General features: G+C 32.1%; 3 protein-coding genes across 6 annotated transcripts; 1 reads left to right on the top strand and 2 right to left on the bottom strand.

Annotated features, from left to right (window-relative positions):
* Positions 1-1,560: 1,560 nt before the first annotated feature.
* Positions 1,561-5,473, top strand: LOC102596965 (hippocampus abundant transcript-like protein 1). Its single transcript, XM_006364447.2, has 14 exons — positions 1,561-1,878; positions 1,958-2,069; positions 2,183-2,295; positions 2,367-2,489; positions 2,582-2,796; positions 3,677-3,752; positions 3,843-3,929; positions 4,053-4,133; positions 4,340-4,372; positions 4,453-4,506; positions 4,611-4,652; positions 4,860-4,938; positions 5,034-5,104; positions 5,261-5,473. Exons 1-14 carry the CDS (start codon positions 1,687-1,689, stop codon positions 5,342-5,344), a joined length of 1,362 nt encoding a protein of 453 aa, XP_006364509.1. The 5' UTR covers positions 1,561-1,686; the 3' UTR covers positions 5,345-5,473.
* A 158-nt stretch (positions 5,474-5,631) lies between these two features.
* Positions 5,632-6,513, bottom strand: LOC107058357 (protein ASPARTIC PROTEASE IN GUARD CELL 1-like). Its single transcript, XM_015303967.1, has 2 exons — positions 6,246-6,513; positions 5,632-6,152 (listed from the first exon to the last, which is right to left on the bottom strand). The coding sequence occupies exons 1-2, from the start codon at positions 6,511-6,513 to the stop codon at positions 5,632-5,634; spliced, it is 789 nt and encodes a 262-aa protein (XP_015159453.1).
* Positions 6,514-8,590: 2,077 nt separating this feature from the next.
* On the bottom strand, positions 8,591-16,569 carry LOC102597289 (DDB1- and CUL4-associated factor 8). Of its 4 annotated transcripts, none has more exons than XM_006364450.2 (5): positions 16,149-16,568; positions 14,589-14,840; positions 14,102-14,245; positions 12,509-13,258; positions 8,591-8,956 (listed from the first exon to the last, which is right to left on the bottom strand). In XM_006364450.2, the coding sequence occupies exons 1-5, from the start codon at positions 16,260-16,262 to the stop codon at positions 8,735-8,737; spliced, it is 1,482 nt and encodes a 493-aa protein (XP_006364512.1). In that variant the 5' UTR covers positions 16,263-16,568; the 3' UTR covers positions 8,591-8,734. The 4 variants fall into 4 exon arrangements, with proteins under 4 accessions (XP_006364512.1, XP_006364511.1, XP_006364510.1 ...); XM_006364449.2 differs by having other exon boundaries at positions 8,591-8,959; XM_006364448.2 differs by having other exon boundaries at positions 8,776-9,451; positions 16,149-16,567.
* Between the last annotated feature and the right edge of the window lie 336 nt (positions 16,570-16,905).

Consider the following 16,905-nt stretch of genomic DNA (forward strand, 5'->3'; position numbering starts at 1 on the left):
TCACCCCCATTCAATTTTACTTGTTATACTTTGAATCGACACATTTATTAAGAAAATAATTATTGAAATTTGTATTTTACCAAACTATCTCTATTAAATGATGTCTTGAAAAGTGATTTTGAAAATAGTATTTTTCCCGTTCTTTTTTATATATCATCCTTACTATAAATAATTGGTCCATAATACTTGTTATTTCATAAAATCAATGCATAAATTATAATATTCTTCCTATTTTACCCTTGTGAGTTATTAGCCTTGAAAATATACATTTGACCAACATAGAAAAACTAAGTGAATAATTCATGTTCATTCGTAAAATTAATTAATCAAAATAAATTAATTCATATTCATTGATTGAAAAGTTGACTTAAAAAAATTAAATAAGGATAGAATGGTAAACTTACTTTATTTCTTAATGCATGTGAATAAAAAATAGTGGCATATAAATAGGAATGGAGGGAGTAAGTATTTAATATTGAGGGTAAAACATGAATTTTTTTTTATGATATGTCAAAAGTGACAAGTAAAAAAAAAATCTATTTTAGAAATAATGAGCGGAGGGAATACTTTTTCAGTTCACTTTTCCTTGTCACTTATTCCTAAAATAGATTTTCATTTTTACTTGTCACTTTTGACATATTATAAAAAAAAACAATTATTTCTTTTCATGTTTTATCATCAGCATTAAATACTTAAGCTTCAATAGAGATAATTGGCAAAATACCTATATAATTAATTAGTTTTCCCTTTTGGGATATTTTTTTTCCCTTTATGAAATAAGCGTATTATTAGCCTGTCCAAAACACAATAGATTGGGCAAATTTTGCCACCTCCGCTGAAATGACTAAAAAGATTTTTTCTCCACCGTTACTATTTCCAGTATTTAGGTCCCCACAAGATTATTATGTAAATGGAAAAATGAACTGGACTTCCAATAAGCCACTGGCAAAGGTCCAATTCCAAAGAGGATGAAAATCCTATTTGAAGAAGCCCAAAAACCAACTTCAAAAGAAGGCAACGAGCAAGAGGAAAGTCCTCACATAACTCATGTATCATTTGATATGTACCGACGAAAGAGAAAGAGTAATGTATTCGTGAGTTTTGAAAAAATCGGGATTATTAGAATTTGAAAAACTTTCAGGATATAATGTAACTTAGCACCCAAACAATTGGAGTTTCTGTAATTTGTATTCTGGGAAAGCATGAATAATTCAACTAATAAGATTTGATACTAAGTAGTTCCCACGTAATCAAATAAAGTAAGCAAACATGCAGAATGGATGTTCCAAATTCCAATATACTATTATTCTAGTCATATAATAATGGGTAGTTCAAAAGGTTCCATTATAGTGCAGAACATGACCTAATTCATCCATGTATAATGTAGTTAGATGCTGTGTTAGTTAGAGGTTGGTAGTAGACGTATAGAGATACTATGCACAAGATGGTTCATATATCGCTAATTCCCGACCCAATTAAGTAATAACATGAGCATTTTTGGATTAAAGTATTAACAGTCGGAATGTATTGAATATATATAATTGTCACTGGGATAGAGCTTAATCCATTATCTTTTTCACCAACTATACCAATAAGGCATAATAATTGAATTTGCAACAAACAAATTGTCAACTCTATATTGTTTGTAGAAATATAAAGGTAGCAGCACAACATTCTATTAGACAGATGTTTCTCATAAAAACAGAACATAATATGGAAAAGATTAGCAGTTTGAAACACTTATTTGTGACAGTGTTTCTCTCAAATTTTGCTTTTAATGTGGTGACTCCAGCAATTACTGATATCACTATGGATGCAATTTGTCCTTCTCAAGACAAGTGCTCTCTTGCTATTTATCTTTCTGGTTTCCAACAAGCTGTAAGTACACCACACCAATTCTTCTATTTTCATTAATATTGAAAAATATATATGATTAATTCGTGATGATTGATTGCAGATTATGGGATTGGGATCAATGTTGCTGATGCCCCTAATTGGAAATCTATCTGATGTATATGGAAGGAAAGCTTTGCTCACAATTCCCGTCACACTCTTGATTTTTCCTTCAGGTAAATCTTCTCTGAAATTCAAATTAAAAAACAATAAATTATGCCCTATCAAAATATATTTTTGAACAAACAACTAATAGTACCTGTTTTTTTTTTTTTTTCGATTTTTCAAGTAATAATGGCGTACAGGAGGACAACAAACTATTTTTATGCTTACTATGTGATAAGGACCTTGACTGGCATGATCAGTGATACTGGCATTCAATGCATCCCCATTGCTTATGCGGTAATATTTGAGCCTAATTTTAGCTCACTTTATATTCACTTAAATTTGATCAAATCTAAATTTTGAATCAGGCTGATTGCATGTCAGAGGAGAATCGCGCTTCTGCTATCGCAACTGTGGCGGGTGTAGGCTCTGCTGCATTTTTATGCTCTACCTTTGTTGTTCGTTTCCTCTCGACTGCACAAATATTTCTGGTTTGGTTTCACTCTTATTATAATGACTAGTTATGACTAATTAATAACTTTTGCTCTTTAGTAAGTGTTATACTAATTTAATTGGAATGAAGGTGTCATCAATTTCTTCATCAGCCGCGGTATTATACATGACAATATTCCTAAAGGACACAACTCGTCACATTAATAAGATCAACTACGATGCTCTGAATCAACCCATATTAGCCAACGACGATAATAAATCTGAAAGTGACTCCTCAGAGGGAACAACGCCCAGTCCTATAAATATTCCATCATTTTACCATATTATTTGCTTGCTCAAGAGTAGGTAATATGGCTGGCCTAAATTATACCCACAAATTACTATGCTACCTTTTCTTTTTCTTATTTATTCAAATTCAATCATTTGGTAGTTAAAAATAATTCAACCTAAACACATGGGAAGAGTGCCTAATTTCTTTTTTTTTTTTAAAAAAGAAAAGACTTTCGTTATGCAGTAATAAATGATAAAGCTTACCACCGTCTTTTGGTATCTTATGAATTATGATATTGTTGTTGAAAAAGTTATAAAGTTTTCATTAAACTTTAAATTATGGTATATAATGCTAAAGAATAATGATATTGCTGTTGAAAAAGACACAAAGTTGTATGCTGTTACTTGTTTATGTACTAATGGTCTATGGCTATTTTATCTCCTAAAAAGTTTGAAAAAGACTGCACAAATGGCACTCAAAATGTATTGGCTTTTAATCTTTTTATTTTAACAACTAGAAACTAAAGTCAGAAAGAACAACTTGAAAGATATTATGATATATATATATATATATTTATTTATTTATTTCCCTTGATTTTTTGTTTTTGTTACTACAAACATATTATTAGTTAGGCCCATCATGGATTATATGTTGCTTGTTTCTTCAAAATATTTAAATAAAAAAATCGATTAATTAATCAACTGTAGCTTAATTCTAAATTAATTAAAGAGAAAATTTTATAATTGACATATATATAGAATAATTATTATTAGTTATGACATTATTTTTATATTTTTAAATTGATGACTATAGTAGAAATTAAATTAAAGTGTATATATCTATAAAATTGAGAAAGAAAAGAAATAAACACGCAACTTTTCACGAATTTAACAAAGTATTAATTTACTTGTGGATTTTTCTCATATTCATTTAATTAAAATTTTATTTTTGCAGTACCACACTTTTATTGGCAACATTTATTTCATTCTTATATGGTCTTGGTGAGGGTGGAATACAAACCCCCTTTTTGGTAACTCTAGCTCTCTAAAATTGTCGATTGAATATATAATTTAATTAATTACCTTACAACTAACATTTTTTTTGTATTATTATTTTGTAGTACTTCTTAAGGGCTCGATTTCAATACAACAAAGACAATTTTTCTATTCTAATGCTTATTTGTTACGGTGGGACTACATTTTCTCAAGTACATGTTCAAACTTATTCTTCCTTTTTTTTTTTTTTTAATTTCAACTTAATTAATTTCATGTACTAAGTTTTAATTGTTCTTATAATAATTTTGTATTTCCTTGTCAATTTTTTGGAGCAGTTAATCTTATTGCCTAAGTTGGCTCGTATAGTCAGAGAAGAGACAATACTTTCCTTGGCACTCATAGCTGGTTTTAGCAATGTATGTATCTTTTACGAATTCGTGTAGTTTCTTATTTTTTTCCTGAAATATATTTTCCTACATTTAAAAAAAAGAATATTTTCAATAGAAATGGACTTTTATCGTACCAAAGACACTCAAACTCAAATGATTATATAGTCTATCCAAACTAATTTGAATCTATGGAGTACAAGTAATTGATCGATATTTCTATTTATATTTTGCAGATGCTAATAGATAGCATTGCATGGGAAGCTTGGGTAAGCTAAAGCTATTTTCCAATTCAAAGATATCATTTTTTTTAAAAACATTTATCACAATTTTTCATGTTATATTTCAGGTTCCTTATGTAGTTGCTTTGTTTCCTATGTTTCTCTTCCTAGCAAAACCAGCTGTAAGTTTTCTCTTGTATGATTTCAAAAAAAGAAGAGTTGATTAGTTGATGATTGATTTTATCATATAGTTGAATATTAATGATACATGTTTTATCTATTTTAGTTACAAAGCATTGTTTCAAAACAAGTTGGGCCAAACGAACAGGTAATCAACATATATATGTATTATTGTGGTATACGAGTTTAAACTTTTAGACATTAATATTATAAAAGAATTATACAAATATCAAATTACTTAAAAGATAATTTAACTATTCACATAAGTGGAATTAGTAACCAGAAAAATAAGACAAAGTAACCTGCTACAACACGTTAGTATACATATGATTTTTTTTTTCTTTCAACTTGATAGGGAATTGCTCAAGGGTGCATTTCTGGCGTAAGCTCCTTTGCAAACATTCTCTCTCCATTTATATTTAGTCCTTTGACAGGTAATTAAGTTGTTGTTCAACGATATTAAATTAATTTTATCTGAATATTTAATATTTGATGTCAAACTAACAATATTCAATTCATATGTTTATAGATCTTTTCTTATCTGAGAGAGCTCCATTTGATTACCCTGGTTTTAGTATGTTTTGCATCGGCCTTGCTTGGGTAAACAATTATACTTATTAATTTAGTTTAATATATGTTAACCATTTTCTTGTTCGTTTTAACTCTGATTCTTTATTTAAGTGGTCTGACCGTGTAAATATTGATACATTAGTATTGCGCAACATTAAGGATGATTTCGTCAAATATTTTGTGCAGTTGTTAGCAATTATACCTAGCATGATGATAAGCTGGTTTGGTACCTCTAATTCAAGACACATAATCAGGGATGTCCTTTGCTAGGAGGTTTGAAGGAAAATAATTCAACAAACTATATTAATTTGTATATCTAAAATCCATTTTATACACTCAATTTCCAAAATGATATATTTTGTAGGATTGTTTTTGTGTTCATAGTAATTTTATGAGTGAGATCTGAGAAAATGTGATGTGTACAATCTTACTCCTACCTTTGTACAGATAGATAGAGAGGTGAAAAATATCCAAAATTTCCTTCGAGTAACATCATTTGACATTTGATCAATACTCCAAGTCAACCAAAGATTATTTACTAGTAAGTAGTATTTTATTCATTCACAAGCATCTGGGGAAAAAGTCAACTTCCACATTTCAAGATCAAATGTCAATCCTAAAGTTTGTAACATATTAGCACCTATTACAGACCTCTTACGACCTGAACTTTGAAACCCCAAACAATATTTTTTCCTATATAGTATCATCACTTGTTGTTGTTTCACTACAAGAGGTATTACACTAGCTTTAAAATAAAACTTCACAACTGGAAAATTGTCCCAATTAACAAATTCACCAGCCATATAACAAGTATCAAATGAAGTTGGTGAACTTGGATCCAATTGCATATTTTTAACTTCTGACATAAATATGTCCCTAAATTTGACATAAACATCATCAGGAAATGAGGTAACATAGGCTCCTGTATCAACAAATATGCCACCATATTTATCTGGCCCCAAATCCCAATGAGATGGATCAATAGGAACTTCCCTATTATTAATCATAATTTTTTCCAAGTTCGATATGTAGTAAAATGAAGGAAACTTGTCGTTCCTCATCAGCGTTGCCGTTACACCTGTTGTCAAAATTACTTCCAAAGTTTTTTTTAGTTTCTTAAACTACGTGTTAAGTTAAAAAAAGAGACAAAAGGAGGGAATATTATACTGACCTGTTTTCCATGGGGTTTCGTGAAAAGTAAGTGTAGAGGACTTCCCTGAAGTTGGAGTAGGAATGCAAAAAGCAAATACAATTGCACCAACTTGTGATGGTAATGAATATGTCTCAAATCCATTTGTATATAAACCACCACCAACACCAGCAATTCCACTAAATAATCTTGGGAATTTTGTATCCCCCTTAAATTGATTTTTTCCACAACCAAATATAATTCTTGCATAATCTAGTATATTAGAAAATGTTATGATTTCATAAGCCATAAATCCAGAAGTAATTGTACTTCCATGATATCCATATCTTACTTCATAAAAACATTTTGTTTCTTCTTTAGAGCAATGAACTCTACTACGTCCCTCGACACAACTTGCACTCTCTTTGACACAATTAATTTGTTCGAAAGTAGTGGATTCAGTTGAATAATATAATTCATCGTTCCTTTGTTTGTAACATTTTTTTGGTTCACATGGACCACATTGCCACCAAACGTGACGACTTCCAGTATCAACAAGTAAAAGTTCACGTCGTAATTTAGAGCCAATCCAAAGGGGGACTACAACTTCACCATGTAAAGGATAGATTACTGTTTTTATAGGGTTAACTTGTGCAAAATGTCTACTACTAGTAGAATTTTGATCATATGAAAATAAATTCACTGATCTCTCCATGCATCGAGCAAGACGAGCATCGAGTAATGAGTCATAATCCTTGAAGTCTGATTTTTCAAATACATCGCGATGGTAAATGGGAAGACTGTAAGAATATGGTGAATGATAAGAAAGATTAGAGGTATCAAGAGACATGAAATTTTTTCTGGCTTGCAAAATGGATGTGTAATTGAGAGAAAGATGAAAGTTTACATTTGTTGAAACTGAGATGTTTGAGAATAGGACAAGTAATAGTGTCACATAGAGGAAATTTTCCATGTTTGAAACTTTTTTTTTTTGGTTGTATATTATGTGCTTAATTTGTTAGCAGTTATATAGAGAAATATTTTTTTTTTGATTTGCTTGTATTAATTCTATTAAATCTCCTAAACTAGGAAAACATTGATAGAGAGGATAATGCCAAAACTTATATAGTTAACTAATAAGAGTTTGATCCTTTTTCATTCTTTTTGAAATCTGATGAAAGGAGTAAGTTAGGGAAAAAAATTAATGAAAATATAAATGATACATTTATAATAGGGATTCTTACAAAAGAAAATATCCATTCTAATACAATTAATTGGAATAAGAAGCCGTACAAAAAATATAAGTACATTCTAATACGTACAAATAATAATTACATCTACATAGCATATATTTTGCATTCACCCGTACGACTCTTTATTTTGTTGCAATAGTGCTAATACAACATTATACAATTACAGTACACAATATATAAATATAAATTTATATAGAAGTGTATAAGAGATGCATATACACACTTTTGAAATGTAAATGCCAATTTATACGAACATATACAAAATTGTGCTTGGTCTCCTATGGACTTCTTCAACATTTGAAATGGGTCCATTTCTTCTCGAATTACTTCAAATTTTGAACTACAACTAAAATTGAAATGACACCTCAACAAACCACAATCATCATTTTGTAAAAAAAAAATAATTCAAAACCAATTTGTGAGTTTTCAAGCTTTTAAGAACTCCAACAATAATGAAGCAAGATGAGCATTGAGTAATGAGTTAGTCCTTAAATTCCGATTTTCAAATATATCCGATGGTAAAGAGGAACATTATAAGAAGATGAATGATAATAAATTTCCCATGTTTGAAACTTTGATTGCACATTATGTGCTTTATTTTTTTTAGCAGTTATATAAACTAATAATTTCTTCAGATTTGCTTATATTAATTCCATCTATGAATTATAAAGGCTCACAGCAAAGCTCTTACCCATTGTTTTTCTTTTCAACACGAGGCGGCATAGCACATTTAGTTTTTCTATTAACAGAGTACATAATTAAACAAAAAACTAACTTCTTTCATGTCAAGTTGGTTGACTGGTGAAAGTTCGGCTCCCCACCAAGTATAATCCTCATCTTTCAAAGAGCGAAGATTAAACCTGAAAAGGGTAAAAACACTGTAGCCCCATCCCCTCTAAGCACAAATATAAACATGAAACTGGATCAAATCTCTCCAATCAATAAGAAAAAAAGTTTAAAAGAGAGATATCGAGATGTTCTTCTAATACTTAACACACCATCCCAGCAGTAAAATTCCGTAGATGTATGAAAAATATCTTATTTGTCATATTAAGTAAATTAATAGTTTTCTGAGGAATACACTGCGTTAGCGCTTGTGTGCAGCATATTCCATCGTAGCATAATCCAAGGAATAGACAACAATTGATACCGGCTCAATTAAAAAGAAACTTGCAAAGTAAAAACAAATATCAAAAGTTAAAAGATTTTGATTTATTCAGTATCTTATATATGTACACTTCCTAAACATGTATTGAATTAAAGTTGCAACCAAACCACTCAGTCAAAAGAGTCTTGACCACCTGTAGTATCTTCACCATCATCAGAAGAATTATCACTATTTGCATTAAATGTCAAAATGAGTTGCAGAAGCTCCCTTCCAACCTCTGAATTTTCTTCAATGCTCCCCAGGTTTGTTCTTTGTCTTTGCTGGGAAAGCAATTGCAACATTAGGTCCTCTGGAGAAGCCATGTGATGCATCCAGCCCCTTGCTTTAGGTCTCTGCTGGAAACACAAAGTGCAAAATCATCAGCACATGTAACAGGCATAATATCATCTTTCACGAGAAGTAACATAATCCATGTTACTGTTGCAACATCATCATTCATCAATGTCATTTTCATTGGAGTCATCATCATCACAGCATGAATCACTAGGAGCATCTTGGTCATTATCTGAGGAATCGTCAAAATCAGGGTCCCCAACAGTTTCAAAGAACTCAACACCATTTCCATCTTCGTGTGTATCTAAAAAATCAAAACCATCATCATCGTTGTCGTCGTCATCATCATCATCACTATCGTCGTCATCGTCATCATCATTATCATCCATACCATCGGAGAAATCTTCATCATCTTCATCCATATCACTATCATCTTCATCCTCATTGTCACTACTACCACCATACTCATCGTCACTTCCGGTACCAAAGAAGTAGATGCCATTATCTTCCGCACCGCCATAATTGAATAAATGAAATTGATGAGGTGTTGAACCCTTAATTAATAGAAATATTGGCAGTTAAATAGAGCTACTTATGCTTCCATAAGATCAATTGCACAGATTTGCGATCTAATATCAGTTTCTTGGATAATATCCTTACCACATGCATGAAATTTATCACACCCAAGAAAGGGATCAGGACCACAATAAGTAACAAACGACTGTGTCAGTTCAAGATAGACCTTTTTTGGGATATTTGACTCTACAGTGGGACACGGTTAAGGTATTAACAAAAATATACATGTTCCAAGTTTTTTCTATGACATACAAAATGTCAATATAAGAGTGATGGCATAAAGATAATGATGGAACAATGCACACATATGGATCAGGACTACACACCAGAAATACGACAAATTAGCTAGTGGAATAAAATAAATAAGGAAAACAATCTTTCTTTCCCAGCTCCACTGATGACTGAACTACCCAAATCTTTTTAAAATTTCTGGTTTCCAGATTCACCTGATCCTGCTTCGCCTTTCTTAAATACTTTCCAAGTACCTTTACTTAGGTTCTTTTCTTCTTTTTTCCCCAAGTAAGACAAGATCATTTCGCAGTAAGATACTTCAGTGAAATCACATATATCTTGTTCTTTTTTCCGGTTAAAGGAGACCTCATTTACTTTTGTGGCTTTCTTTTCATGATAAGGAGATAAATTCTAGTAACGTTGCAGGAAAATTCCCAGAGTACAAGGGTTGAAAACAGCCTTACATTCATCTCTTATTAGAATGATCAGAACGAGATGGTAATAAGTGTCTTAGTTCAATGCTTTGACACCTTTACAGTCAAGTTTGTGGGTAAAATCCAATTCGTTTATAACTTAGGTTCAATGCACTTAATGAATGTCTTATATTTAATCATTTAGATCTCATTCATTAAGTCGGTTTGTTTTCAAAGTCTAAATCTTAATTATTCAGATCTTGCAGCCTGTTTGGCATTGTTGCTGGGAGGCCAAAAACACTTATTTTGAGAAAAAACACTTTTTTTTTGAAAAATTAAGCATTTGGTAAATCAATATAAGTGCTTTTAAATGGAAGCAAAAGAAGTTTTTTCTATTGTAGGAAAGATGCTAAAAAATTCTCTCTTGAAAAAAGCAGAAACACAAAGAGAATTTTTTTTATTCAAGACTAAAATATCCCTTCAATACATACATATTTACCAATATATCTCTTATTAATTAATTAACACATTTAAAGTTTTTATTTTATTTTTATATAATAAACTTTTTATTTTAATTTACGTTTATATATTATTATTTTACGTATTATTTTGCAAAACTAGAAAAAAAGGTAACAACAATATTTTTGCAAGATTAGAAAGAAAAATAAAAGAACAATCAAAGATTTCAACCCTTCTAAAAAAAGGTATAATTTTGATTGAAAATTGAATATGTACATTCTAATTTAATAAAAATAAAAATGTATTAAAAATTTTAAAATAGATATTTAAAATATTTTCTCTCTATAAAATAATCTTAATATTAAAAAAGTACATTAAAACTTATCCTTTTTTGTAATTTGACTCTCAAAAACACTTTTTGAAAAAGATTAATCAAACGTAATTTGTTTATGAAAAAACACTTTTCAAATGAATTAACCAAACACAAATTGTTTTTTTTCAAAAGCACTTTTAAGAAAAGTCATTTTTTAAAAGTGTTTCTACAAATAAGCAGTTTTAACAGCAATGTCAAACAAACTCTTAATCTATAACAAAGTCTTAGGGGGTGTTTGGATGGGCTTTTTAAAAGTGACTTGTAAGCCCAACTTTTGACTTTTCACCTTTTTTGGTACTTTTTAAGCCTTAAGAAGTGCTTAAAAACACTCTTTGAGTTACCCAAACACTTCCCACCACCATTAATCACCATCACCACCTACCATCCCACAACCACTATCCTCAGCCCAACCACAACCACCACTAGCCTCAATCACCAAAACCAATCATCATCACCATTAGCCATCATTTGCAATCATTACGACCAATCATTATTACATCCACTAATCACAACCGATAATTACTATCATTGGTCGACATTATATATCGTTAACCGTTATCATTACTCACCACCGCCATTAGCTATCACTATTGTTCCACGGCTAATTATTAGCCGCCACCAATGTTAATCACTATTGTCAACCACTACACCATATAATACTATCCACAACCACCCTATCAATCAACACCATCCAAAATCGACACACACAATCACCATCGTAATCATCACCAACACCAATTGTCATGTACAAATTTTAAAATATTTTATTGATATAATATTAAATCAATTTAGTATTTTATTTAAATTTTATATTTCTTATTTTTTCAAACAAAGACAAATTTTATACATTCAGATGTTGAGAAAACAAACAGTTTAATTATTTAGTTTTCAGATGTGTCTTTAGATTCAGACCTCAAAATCTGAATGCACATCATGTGCATTCAAATTCATACGTCTTAATCTTAATGAAAACAAATGAGACCTAAGTGAAGTTTAATAAGGGATGCAACTGAAAAAGAACCATTCAAATTTCAGGATTTGATATTTCTACTAATTTTGTGTTTAGGTATCTATTAGGTACGATGTTTGAATATATAATTATCAACCATTTGTCGTATGGTAATATTCTAAATAAGTAGCAATCTGACTAAATGTTGTCCAATTACTAGCTTAGCTTTACATGATCAGGATATGTAAGGCAGCTGAAATCAAGGAGGACTTGCTAATGTAAAACTTATTTACCCCTACTGTCCTGGGAAATTCCTGAAAAGGTGAACCAAATTTATAAAGTTTCAATCAAAATTCCATCGATTGTAGCTAGTGATTGCCCGGGTCGGTGTGTGATCACCAAAGGTGAAGTAACCCTTCAGATGCTCTTACCCAATGATAAAATCATGAGATATTGAGGACAATTAAAACATCTGCCCCTTCGAGCGTGCATCAACAGAAGTGACTCTTGTATTATTTCCAACAAAATTGTTGAGACGGACAAGCTAAAGAACCTACAATAAATAAACTTATGTGCTTCATAATTGAATCTTTATTGTGATATCACATACCTTTTGAATATTTGTAGGTAAAATAGCTCTTTCAGTGGCTTTTGGAGTCCATATTTTTATGTCATTCTCAATTCCACTGCTGGCAAGCATCGCGGTATGAGGATGGGACTCAATGCAGTTCACTACATGCTTATCTGCTTCCATAACACGAACAAGATCCCCACCCCTTTTCTTCCATATAAAAATTCTACCACAATCTGATCCACTCACAACATATTCACACTTGGGCCCAAAAAAGTTCACGCCCTTAACTGTTTCAGAGTTTCTGTGCCCCTTGTAGACTTGTGGACCAATGTTTGCTCCAGACTCCATGACAACTGCAGATGCATCAGATTCAGGTTCTTGGCCCATTTCGCTCTCATCACTTTCATTGTACAATGGCGATGTAGGGGATGGATCAGGTCCCAGCCCCATGTCCTTTGTGAAAAGATAAATGAGCTCTTCATTATACGAAACAAGAAGCTCACTCTGGTCAGAGAAAGCCAAGCCTGTTATCCCCACATTCTCATCACCAACTAGATGTGGGGGACAGAAATAGTCAACTGGATGGCCAAAATCAGTGGATCCATCCCACTTATATTTGCGAATGTCGAAAATTCTAGCAAATTCATCTGATCCAGCAACAGCAAACAAATAGGGTTTTCTTGGATCTATCGTAATTGCATTTAGATGAAGTACAGACATATATCTCCTCATCCGCAGGGGTTGGCAAGTAAAAAGCTCTGTAGCAGTGTCTGTTCTCAAATCTATCTGTAAGAACACATTGAATCAAACCATTAGCCATATAACGCTCAGACGAAAAGAATCTGTGGGAAACCTTAACAATGTCCATACCTACTTGTCAAAGTCTCAATCTCTTGGTATTTCAGTGTTCTAGTTTTCTCTTTTAATTCTTTATTCCCATCAAACCGTTTTGTTTTGAGCAATCATTTACAACAATATAAAGGACATTATATCTAATTTCCTGCAACATATTACTCCTTATGAGTTTGATTTATAACTATGTTTTTTCATATAACCATTGGTGTCCAGGTTAGCTTGCACACCTCACCTCACTAAGTCCATGAGATACCTACTACATCCCACCAGTACAAGTACCCCTGCCAAACACAAGTATCGGATAACTCTATCCACCAAAATTTGGACAGAAGGCACCTGGAGTTTTTGCCTGGGGAGGGGGGGGGGGGGGAAAAGGACGACCTAGTGTTTTTGCCTCAACTAATGTTAACATATATATGATTCCCAAACAGAAGAAGGATGCGGTTGTTCTGTATATGAGAGATACGAAAAAAAGAAGCAATCCTCTACAATTTTTCAAAATGAGGCAATTAAATACAATAAATCCACATTTATAAATGATTCTGAGAAAAAAGTTAAATTATTTAATTTTGTTGTGCTCTATTTTTACCATGTGCACACATGAATGCAAATTATTTTCACAAAATGTGAGTTTTCAAGAGAGCTTAATCCATATCTTCATACACTCTCCCTGCGCCACACTATCCAAGTCTTCCTAACCCAAAAAAAGCAAAGAAAAAAACTTTAAAGAAAACAGTGAGGAAGGGAAGGACTATAGAACTACCGGTAACTCACATGTTGAACTAATCCATCTTCTCCACAAGTGTAAACAATATGGGGGCATGCTGGTTCAATTGCCAATTTGTGAGCTCGCCCTTGATGTTTGGCCAGCAACTTTGTTTCCACCTTCCCATGTTCTAGAATCTGTGCTTGTCTCACCTGCATGATTGTTATCATTTAAGTGTAAAATAACAATGTCTTTTTTCTCACTGGATGTAGTGGCAGAAGTGAACTATAATCCTTTTGTGGTTTCAAAGTACATCGGCAACCCTTAAGAAAGAAATAAGTTCCCCTTTTCAGGAGGAACAAGGAAAGAAGCTCTAATTAAATGCCTTTGTGGTTTCAAAGTACATCGGCAACCCCTAAGAAAGAAATAAGTGCCCCTTTTCAGGAGGAACAAGGAAAGAATAATTAAATGCAAGGCAAAGATGGCATACCATATAGGAAAACGATGACCTACATGAAACATCTTGATGAAAAGAAACCAACAAAAAGTAGCTACCTGTCCATCGGCAGCACAGGTAACAATGCTTCGATCATCAGTGTATGGCATGATTTTTGCTTGAAAGACATTGTTATGATGCCCTGAATGGAATGAAAGTGCAATTTTCCCAGTTTCCCAGTCCCAGAGTATGATCCTTCGGTCATCAGAACCTGATATGACTATATCACCATCAGCATTGAAGCTAACTGTATTCACACAGCCCCGGTGCTTCTCCAGCTTCCGGAAGACATCAAGCCGGAGCACAAGATCCTGAAATAAAAGTTACCACGGCCTGGGTTCTGAGACATAACTTGGAACATAAATAGAACACATCAAAAAGAATCTATATAGAAATGAAAATAAGCTCTTCCGCTGAGGCATATTCAGAATAATTAAGGACACAAATGGAGAAGGGGAGAGCACTTAACAACCACTCCACCCTTGGCCAAGTACACCTGAACAAATTTATGGTCACCATCTAAGTCAATGCAACAATTAAGCAAATTGATTCTGTATCAAATTTACAGTTCTCTCTCTTTCTATTTCCTGATGAAATGGATATTTCAAATTTTTTTAAGAGCGCAAAACTAAAGAAAGGAAATAAGGTAAGAGCTAAGAGAATGCAAAACAACCTACTCTGCCTTTGTCCTAAGCTCCACTCTGTATAATAACAAATGCTGCACAATCTATATCCCTAATAATAATATGGTCAACTAAACTAAGGATATATGCATGGATTCATGCAAAGCAGCAGCAGCAGCAACAATAACTATAAATCTTTAATGATACAATGTTATTGTTTTAACAGCAATAAAAGTGATAAATATAGGGGAAAACACTTTTCACCTTAACATCTTTCAAGTATCCCAAACTCATCCAAACAATAAGTAAAAGAATAACAACAACAACATACCAATCCCACAAGTGGGGTCTGGAGAGGAAGGTAGAGTTTGTACGCAGACTTTATCCCTACCTTGTAGAGATAGAGAGGTTTCCATAACCTCGGCTTAACATAAAGTTTTTCCAAACAGTTTGAAAAAGAGGAATACATAAATGAGAGCAGTATAATGTGAAATAGGACCAGTAAACAACACAAAGAGGAAAGTTCAATAATGACAACAAAATAATGTGATAATCAAAGCACAAAAAACACAGGTCATAATCTAAATTGAAGAACAAGAAAAAACAGTGAAAGGATGATAACCAAAAAAATCCTGGTATATCATATAGCTAGGAGTAAAATTTAGGAATAACCAGCCGAAAATAAATTGTGACTAGTTCACCTTGACATCATCCAATGATCATAAACTCATGTAACAATAAACAACTAATGCAGAGACGATCAGAAAATTCACTTTATCATACAACTACACCTAACAATACATAGAATTGCATCAATACTTTCAAGAAAAATACTAATGAATAGAATTGCATCAAAACTTAGAAGAAAAGTAGTAATGAATAGAATTGCATCAAAACTTTCAAGAGAAACAGTAATGAATAGAATTTCATCATGAAAAACACTAATGAATAGAATTGCAGAAAAATACTAATGAACAAGGAATGAGAAGAAAGTACCTCAGAGGCACCGAGACGGTGGGCGAAATTTCTGGTAGAGAGTTCACCGACTGCCCGTTTCCAAACATCAACAACGGCACAATCGATGCTACTTCTGGTCGTTTTCCTCATCATCGCGTTCAGAATAGAGTGAATTTGATGGTTCTTCTACTGTTTATATAAATAAATTACTGGGGAGTCAAAATCTACATGTATGTAGACACGGACAATGGCAATCGAATTGATTGATTGAGATTGTATAGGATTAACTTGAAATCGTAATCAAACGATCTCGCCCTTACTATATGCTTTGGTTCTTACTGATTGTATTTTGCAACTGCGACAAGGGAAACGAACACACTGCACCTCCCTTTTACTTCTCACCCAATTTATACGATATTTATTTTTTCCCTCTTTTAACTCCTCAATACGATTTTGAGTCCTTTGGCATTTGTATATACATTTTTTTAAATAGGATATTAGGTCCTCGGATTTTAATATTACGTCCGAGCAACATGGTAATGCCGGAAAAAATCCCCTTCATTATTGTTTAATGGTGTAATGGACGTAGGATATACGCACAAATTAATATGAGAGGTTGTGATCTTTTTTTTTCATACTTTATAAAGAATTTTTATTTATATATTAATTTATTTTATACTAAGTAATGTATTTGAAATTTAAGATAAATTATTTTTAATCCTAAAGACTTGAATTGTTTTTTCACTATTATATATATTTATTTTCATAAAAGTAGATTTAATTCTTGTGTTCTTAT

Source organism: Solanum tuberosum, unplaced genomic scaffold (assembly GCF_000226075.1).
Source record: "Solanum tuberosum cultivar DM 1-3 516 R44 unplaced genomic scaffold, SolTub_3.0 scf00500, whole genome shotgun sequence".
Classification (NCBI taxonomy): domain Eukaryota; kingdom Viridiplantae; phylum Streptophyta; class Magnoliopsida; order Solanales; family Solanaceae; genus Solanum; species Solanum tuberosum.